At 45.7% G+C, this 8,781-nt stretch overlaps 1 protein-coding gene across 1 annotated transcript; it reads right to left on the bottom strand.

Annotated features, from left to right (window-relative positions):
- Positions 1-1,874: 1,874 nt before the first annotated feature.
- On the bottom strand, positions 1,875-8,585 carry LOC118655106 (leukocyte immunoglobulin-like receptor subfamily A member 6). The gene is made up of 2 exons (XM_036306546.1): positions 8,474-8,585; positions 1,875-2,221 (listed from the first exon to the last, which is right to left on the bottom strand). The coding sequence occupies exons 1-2, from the start codon at positions 8,583-8,585 to the stop codon at positions 1,875-1,877; spliced, it is 459 nt and encodes a 152-aa protein (XP_036162439.1).
- Positions 8,586-8,781: the final 196 nt, after the last annotated feature.

Raw genomic sequence — 8,781 nt, 5'->3', positions numbered from 1 at the left:
ATATAGGATGTCACCCTAATAAATTTCATGAAAAAATAGCATAGATCCTTGTTTGTACAGCTGCATAGTATTCCATTGTGTAAATGTACCACAGCTTTTGCATCCACTCATCTACTGATGGGCACTTGGGCTATTTCCAGATATTAGCTATTGTAAATAACACTGCCATGAACATAGGATGCATATATTCTTCTGATTGGTATATAGGGCTTCTTAGGATATATTCCTAGGAGTGGGATCACTGGGTCAAATGGAAGTCCCATTTTTAAATTTTCTTGGTGAGTGAACTAAGCCAGTCAGAGAAAGACAGTTACCACTGATCTCACTCATATGTAGAATCTAATGAACAAAATAAACTGATGAACAAAATAGATCGAGAGACATAGAAGCATGAGTCTCAGACAAAGTGGGTCAGGAAGAGATGAACCAAAGAACTTATATGCACATATGCAAAAACCATAGACACAGATTATAATGCAGTGATGTCCTGGGTGGGGTCATGGGTGCTGGTTGGATGGGGTCCATGGGGAAAAGATAGGAACATCTGTAATATTTCCAAAAATAAAAGATAAGTTATAACAAAAGCCATGCTGGCCAGTGGACTCATTTTAGGCATTTGCTCTTCTGACCTCCAAGACACCCATTAGTACTGCATTAATTCACTGTGATGTTGGGACATTGTGACAGATTCTGCAGGAGAAAGACACACCCCATCATCTGGTAGACAACACAGCCAGCACCTGGTTTCCTCTGGTCACCCACCCCTCAGGTCAACACTGTCCTTAGATACCATGAGTATCCTCAGTGTTTGTCATGATGCTCAGCTAAGGAGCTGATCTGAGTCCATAGAAGGACCTCTTGTGGCTGTAGCAGGCCTCTGCCACCAGGACCACCAGGACCAAGAGAACCAGGCCAGCCAGGCTCAGCAGGACTTGGTTCTCACGGGACACACTCCAACCGGCAGGTCCTGAGAGAGATAGGACAGAGGTCACAGAGGAGGAGCCAAAGCCCCTCTCAGGTAAGTGCCCTCCACCTGAGCTCATGTCTCCAGTCTCCTGGATCTGGGAGGTCGCTGCCCAGCCACCCTCTCTCTGCATAAGCAATATCTGCCTTCTTTCTTCTCTTCATTATGAGCCCTGTGGTGATAGCCTTAAGGAATTCTGGGGTCATGAAAGGCAGGTGTGGGGACTGGGTGAGGAGCTTTAAGTCTTCTCCATGGGAGCCCTGCCTGATCCTTCTTTAAGATGCCCCTCTGCAAACTATTGACTCAGCTGATGGGGAATGGCCTCCCTGATATTCCTTGTGTCTTTAGTCGAAGATTCTCTCTCCCTCGGTCCCTTTGCACCTAATCATCCTTCACCTTTCCTGCTCCTTCTGCAAAGACTACCTGTTGGCGCTCTCCATCCAGAGAGCACCCCTGTGCCATTCTCTTCCCTCTCCATCCCCTTTTTCCTTCCCTGCTTCCCCTGCCAGGAACATTACCATTAGCCTCCTCACTGCCAAACAGGCCCTTGTTTTACCTCCATAACTTGTTTCCTAAGCCCCTTTCTTCTAGGACTTACTTCTTCTACCTCTGTAATTTACCCAATAAATGGGCTCCTTACAGTTAAAAAAAAAAAAGACTACCAGTTATTCACCATGAGGACGGCTGGGTTCTGTGGGATCAGGATTGTCTGCAGCTTCTCAAATGCGGATGAAATGAGGGTGGTTTCCTTATCTGTGCTCAGGCTCTGTCTCCTCAGATTCACAGTGACCTACATGCTCTCCCAGCCCCTGGCATGTGTCAGAGGCCTGCATGGTGGGTGAGTGGTGAAGACCTCATAGCTTTTGTGGCAGCTGATGGTGTGGATATGTCTTCCAAACCAGTCACTGCTCTAAGTGGACAGTGTCATCTCCTGAATGGGACATGGGGATGGACCAGCTTCCTCACCTCTGACCACAAGCTGCAATGGGTTGCTGGGGTCATAGGGGTCTTTGCTGAAGGCACCGTAGCATCTGTAGGTCCCTGCCTGTGTGGAGGTGACATTGTCCATGTGGAAGGTGGTCTGCTGTCCATTGTCCTGAGCTGTGGAGCTTTGTCTCTGGGTAAACTGAGGTGTATCATCTTTGATGAAAATAAATGCATCAAACTTGAAACTGGAGAAACACTGTAACTTCACATTGTCTCCTGAAGCCAGCACCGTGCCACTCATGCTGGAGAGCGAGGGTTTGTCATAAGTTCCTGGGAAATAAGGAAGTTTGCTGATAAATGGGAGGCCACCTCCATGCACTCTCCCTTCTTGTTTCCTGGGAGCAGATGTGGCTCTGGCTTCTATCCCCTCTGTGTCCAGCCCTGAGGGAATGTGTCTCTGCATCATCCCTGATGCCTTCCTAGAGGCAGAGGCTTTGCTGCTTCCTGATCTGTATCTCAGAGCCTGGTTCTCCCCTGTGCAAAGAGGTCCCTCCCGGCCCTGCTGCCAGGTTCCCACTCACCGGTCATCACCACACGCAGGATGTCACTGAGTGAGGACCAGTGTCCTCCACTCTGATAGGAACAGCGGTACAGTCCTGTCTTGTCTGGTTTCATCTCTTGGATAGATAAAGTGCTGGTCTTCCCAGCCAGCAGCAATTTCCTTCTGTCCCTAGGCTCAGGTTCTTCCACTTTATATATTTCATAGGCTTCAGTGTCTGGAGGCCCTTGGCACAGGATGGTCATAGGATTTTTAGGTAGAACCATGGATTCATTCAGAGCTGTGATAACAGGTGGGAGGAAATATCCTAGAAAAACAGGTAACAAATTTACAGGTGTATCTGTTTCTCATGCCACCTCCCACTTCCTCCCCCCTTTTTTTTACAGCCACGAGTCTAATTGCCAAGACCCCTCTACCCAGCCCCCAAGAGAGTGGATATCTGGTCAAACCCAACTCAGCCCTTGAACATTAAAAGGATACTCACCATTCTGAGCCTGAGTGCTCTGGGCTAGATGCAACCCTGGAAGGAAATATTGGGTGAGAACAGCTCAGGCTTTAAAACATTTTTTAAATTTTCAATTACAGTTTACATTCATAATCACTTTGTATTAGTTTCAGGTGTACTGCCTAGTGGTTAGATATTCATATACGTTACAAAGTGCTTCCCCTGCTATGTCCACTACCCTCCTGGCACCATATATACTGGTTACAAAACTATAGGCTATATTTTCTATGCTGTACTCTACGCTCCCATGAGTATTCTGTAACTCCTAATCTATACTTCTCAATCCCTTCTCCTTTACACCCAGTCCCCATACACTCTCCTCTGGCAACCATCAGTCTGTTCTCTGTGTCTGTGAGTCTGTTTCTGTTTTGTTTGCTCATTCATATTGGAGAACAGCCCAGCCCTATAGAACCGCCGACCTGCCCCAGTAGCATTGTGTTTGCACCCTGATCCTTCTGTCCAGACTCACCAAGATAGAGCAGAGTGGGAAGAACCACCGACATGATTCTGGGTCCTCTCTGGCCCATTGGCCTCAGCACTGCTGCCTTTAAGCGGAACAGACTTCTCTGAAAGTCACACCAAGCACAGGAAGTGGTGGGAGGGCCTTGCTTCTCACGCCCAGAGTGAAGGCATTTCACAACATCTCCTGTGAAAGCCTTGAAGAGGCAGCTGAGATCATGATGTTAGTCATCTGAACTTCAAACCTCCATCAGCCCAGCTTGGTCTCTATTTTCTGTCCCCAATTCCTCATGGGCATTTAATCTTTCTGTATGAAATGAGCAGTAAGAGGGATCACAGGTGAAGAACAGGACAGAAGTAGTTCCCAGTCTGAGATCTGCTCTGAAATACACTGTGAGCTCATGGCTCCTGCTACTAAATGCAGAGCTTCCTCCTGTTCATGTATAAAATGAGTCAATAGTTCTGTCTTTCTGCAAAGCTAGACTCACAGTGTGTGCATGTAGTCCAGAGCAGGCCCTCCTAGCGAGGCAATGACATAATTATTAGTTCTTTGTTTGCTGTGCATGTTTCCACCATGCTGTTAGCACTGACTCTGTCCGTGGATGAAAGTGATGAACCTAAGCAAGGTAATTTCAGTGGGTTTTGTCACCCCTTGGGTCTTTTATTTTTGCTGGTAAAAGGAAAGAGGTTTATTCGAATGCCGGCTTCTGTTCACCCCTTTGTTGTTATTGTTTTTCTAAAAATATATTTCGTTGATTTTTAACAGAGAGGAAGGGAGAGAGATAGAGTTAGAAACATCGATGAGAGAGAAACATCGATCAGCTGCCTCCTGCACATCCCCCACTGGGGATGTGCCCGCAGCCCAGGTACATGCCCTTGACTGGAACCAAACCCGGGACCCCCCAGTCTGCAGGCCTACGCTCCATCCACCGAGCCAAACCGGCTTCGGCTGTTTTGATTATTTTAAAAAAATATGTTTTTATTGTTTCAGAGAGGGTAAGGGAGAGGGAGAGAGAGGTAGAACCATCAATGATGGGAGAGAATCATTGCCTGGCTGCCTCCTGCACGCCGCACACAGGGGATCGAGCCCACAACCCAGGCATGTGCTCTGAAAGGGAATCGAACCATGACCTCCTGGTTCATAGGTCAGTGTTCAACTACTTAGCCCCATCGGCTAGGCAATGCCTCTTTGTTTTTAAACCATCTCACTGGCTGAACCTTACTGAGTAGTTATGCCATCCACTCTTCGCAATAAACACATAATTTAGATTTAAAATCTTTCCCTCTCTGCCCAGACATGAGTCAGTCTTCCACACAAATCTGAGTAATATAACAGCTGACCTTTGCTGGGCTTTCATTTTATCAAATTTCTGTGGGGAAAGTTGTACATAAACTTCACAAGAACTATGGTGGATTGGGTTAATGTTTCAAGTTATTTGGTCATGTCTTCATTCCTCAGACCCTGAGGATACTGTAGATAATGACAAATCCTACCTGGTTCTTCAGGTTCAGAAATATCTCCTGCTGCTTCTAGGGTTTCCCTGTGGTTGTGGTGTTTCAGTCAACATCCATCTAAGCTTAACCCCAGCATCACCACAACCGGTTCAATTAGCTGAGGAAGTGAGACCCTGTGTTTGTGCCACTGGTGTATGGCCTGGGCGTAGAGCAGGGGTGGGCTAACTTTTTGACTCGAGGGCCACAGTGGGTTCTTAAACTGGACTCAGAAGAAGGAGCTGCGGCCGTGTTTCCCGACGTTGCCATGTTAACACTGGTGCTGGTGAAGGAATGGAGGGGAGAGCAAGAGAACCCTCTGCTCTTTCGGCTCTGCGGGCCGGATAGAACAGCCGAATGGGCCGGATCTGGCCTTTGGGCCGTAGTTTGCCCACGGCTGGCATAGAGCAGAGGTGATTTAATCGCAGATGAGAAATTGGAGTTTTCTCAGGATTAAGAAGATAGTGGAAGATTCCAACCGAGAGGAAGGAGCAGACAGGTCAAAATGGTTAGATAAGACTTTCTTTTCTTTGACACTGGGACAAAATATGCCTTTGTAGTTCTGTGTCTCTTTCTTTATATTTTGTCTACCTACCTTTCTATCATGTATATTTCCATCTGTTACTAATAGTATCTATCTATCATATATTATATTTATCTATCATCTGTTTTTTGTTATCTATCATCTATCTATCTATCTATCTATCTATCTATCTATCTATCTATCTATCTATCTATCTATCTATCTATCATCTATCTATCATTCATACGAGCTTTCTCTCATCTACCTACCTTCTATCATGTATATATCTATCTATAACTATCTATGTATCTATATATAATTTATTATATTTCCCTATCATCCAACTATCTATCTATGAATCATCTATACCACCTTTCTCTCTCATTTATGTTTTATTTATATTAGAGAGAAAAGAAGGAAGAGGGAGAGAAGGAAAGGAAGAGAGAGAAAAACATTGAGCAGCTATGTCCTGCACCCCCCTACTGGGGATTGAGTCTGCAACCCAGGCATGTGACCCAACCTGGAATTGAACCAGCGACCTCTTGGTGCCTGAAATGATGCTCAACCAGTTGAGCCATAGCAGCTGGGCGATAACTCTATTCTTCATTTTTTGAGGAGCCTCCATACCACCCAAAGCCAAATCCTCTTAGGTCACCATCTATTTGGTCCCCTTTACCTCTTTTTAAAAAAAGATATATTTTTATTGATTTCTGAGAGGAATGCAGATTGAGAGAGAGAGCGAGAGATAGTAACACTAATGGTTAGAGAGAATCATTGATGGGCTGCCTCCAGCATGTCCCACACTGGGGATGGAGCTTGGAACCTGGGCATGTGCCCTGACAGGGAATCAAACAGTGACATCTTGGTTCATAGGTTGATGCTCAACCAAGAAACCACACTGGGTGGTCCCCTTTGCCCTTCTACTCCCTTTCCTCTGGTAATCACCATAGTGTTGTCTGTGTCTATGAGTTTCAGTTTTATATCCCACCTGTGAGTGAAATGATACAGTTCTTAGCTTTTCCTGACGGACTCATTTTGCTCAGCATAATATTCTCAAGGTCCATTCATGGCAAAATGGCAGTATTTCATCTGCTCTCATGGCAGAGGAGTATACAATGCAATATGTAGATCATGTATCATAAAATTGTACATTTAAAACCTATATAATCTTATTAACCAATGTCACCACAATAAATTTAATGAAAAATAGCATAGAGTCTTCTTTTTTAAACCTGCACAGTATCCCATTGTGTGAATGTACCAAAACTTTTGTATTAACTCATCTACTGGTGGGCACTTGGGCTGTGTCCAGATATTAGCGATTGCAAATAACATTGATATCAACACAGGGATGCATATATTCTTTCTGGTTGGTATATAGGGCTTCTTAGGATATATTCATAGGAGTGGAATCACTGGGTCAAATGGAAGGTCCCTTTTAATTTTTCATGGTGAATGAACTAAGCCAGTCAGAGAAAGATGATCTCACTCTTATGTGGAATCTAATGAACAAAATAAACTGATGAACAAAATAGATCCAGAGACATAGAAGCATGGAACAGACTGATGAGTCTCAGACAAATGGGGTCAGGGTTTGGGAAGAGATGAACTAAAGAACTTATATGCACATATGCAAAAACCATAGACACATATTATAATGCAGTGATGTCCTGGGTTGGGGCATGGGTGCAGGTTGGATGGGGTCCATGGGGAAAAGATAGGAACATCTGTAATATTTCCAACAATAAAAGATAAGTTCTAACAAAAGCCATGCTGGCCAGTGGACACATTTTAGGCATTTGCTCTTCTGACCTCCAAGACACCCATTAGTACTGCATTAATTCACAACGATGTTGGGACATTGTGACAGATTCTGTAGGAGACGGACACACCCCATCACTTGATCTATTCAAGACAACACAGACAGCGCCTGGTTTCTTCTGGTCACCTGCCCCACAGGTCAACACTGTCCTTAGATGCCACGAGTATCCTCAGTGTTTGTCATGACGCTCAGGTAAGGATCTGATCTGAGTCCATAGAAGGACCTCTTGTGGCTGTAGCAGGCCTCTGCCACCAGGACCACCAGGACCAAGAGAAACAGGCCAGCTAGGCTCAGCCGGACTTGGTTCTGGGGGGACACACTCCAACCAGCAGGTCCTGAGAGAGAAAGAACAGAGGTCACAGAGGAGGAGCCAAAGCCCCTCTCAGGAAAGTGCCCTCCACCTGAGCTCATGTCTCCAGTCTCCTGGATCTGGGAGGTCGCTGCCCAGCCACCTTCTGCATAAGCAATATCTGCCTTCTTTCCTCTTGTCATTATGAGCCCTGTGGTGATTGCCTTAAGGAATTCTGGGGTCATGAAAGGCAGGGGTGGGAACTGGGTGGGGAGCTTCCAGTCTTCTCCATGGGAGCCCTGCTTGGTCCTTCTTTTAGAAATCCCTCTGGAAACTATTGACTCAGCTGATGAGGAATGAATTCCCTGATATTCCTTGTGTCTTTAGTTGAATCTTTTTTCTCCCTATTTCTCTTTGCAGCTAATCTTCCTTCACCTTTCCTGCTCCTTCTGGCGCTCTCCATCCAGATACCACGCCTGTGCCATTGTCTTGCTTCTCCATTTCCCTTTCTCTTTCCCACTTCCCCCACCAGGCACCTTACCATTAGCTTCCTCACTGCCAAGCTCCATGGGCCTTTGCTTTACCTCCATGACTTGATACCTAAGCCCTTTCTTATAGGACTTACTTCTACCTCTGGAATTTACCCAATAAATGGTCTCTTACACTAAAAAAAAAAAAAAAAAAAAAAAAAAGACTACCCATGAGAACGGCTGGGTTCTGTGGGATCAGAATTGTCAGCAGCTGCTGCAAATGGGGATGAAATGGGGATGTTATGTTTTATCTGTGCTCAAATTCCTGCCTGGTCTGATTAGGGGTGAGGACCTCATAGCTTTTGTGGAAGCTGATGGGGTGGACACGGCTTCCCACCAGTCACTGCTCCAAGTGGACAGTGTCATCTTCAGAAGGGGATGTGAGGATGGACCAGCTTCCTCACCTCTGACCATCAGTTGCAATGGGTCGCTGGGGTGAGACCACATAGAGGAGTTTTTGTTGAAGCCACCGTAGCATCTGTAGGTCCCTGCCTGAGTGGAGGTGACACTGTCCATGTAGAAGGTGATCAGGAGTCCATTGTCCTGGACTGTGTAGCTTTGTCTGTGGGTGAACTGAGGTGCACCATCTTTGGTGAGAATAAATGAATCAAAGTTGATTCTGGAGAAACACTGTAACGTCACATTGTTTCCTGGAGCCACCACCCTGCCACTTATGCTCGAGAGGGAGGGTTTGTCATAAGATCCTGAGAAA

This window comes from Myotis myotis, unplaced genomic scaffold (assembly GCF_014108235.1).
Source record: "Myotis myotis isolate mMyoMyo1 unplaced genomic scaffold, mMyoMyo1.p scaffold_m19_p_42, whole genome shotgun sequence".
Classification (NCBI taxonomy): domain Eukaryota; kingdom Metazoa; phylum Chordata; class Mammalia; order Chiroptera; family Vespertilionidae; genus Myotis; species Myotis myotis.
Note: the sequence above shows the minus strand (reverse complement) of the source record. Positions and strands in the feature narration are given on the sequence as shown.

Bases quoted from the DNA above. Each gene is read 5' to 3' on its own strand.
- LOC118655106 (XM_036306546.1), bottom strand. From the start codon at position 8,585: ATGGACAGTGTCACCTCCACTCAGGCAGGGACCTACAGATGCTACGGT. The intron at 2,222-8,473 runs GTGAGGAAGCTG...CTTATTTCCCAG, and splicing joins ATTGCAACTGATGGTCAGAG to GAACTTATGACAAACCCTCG.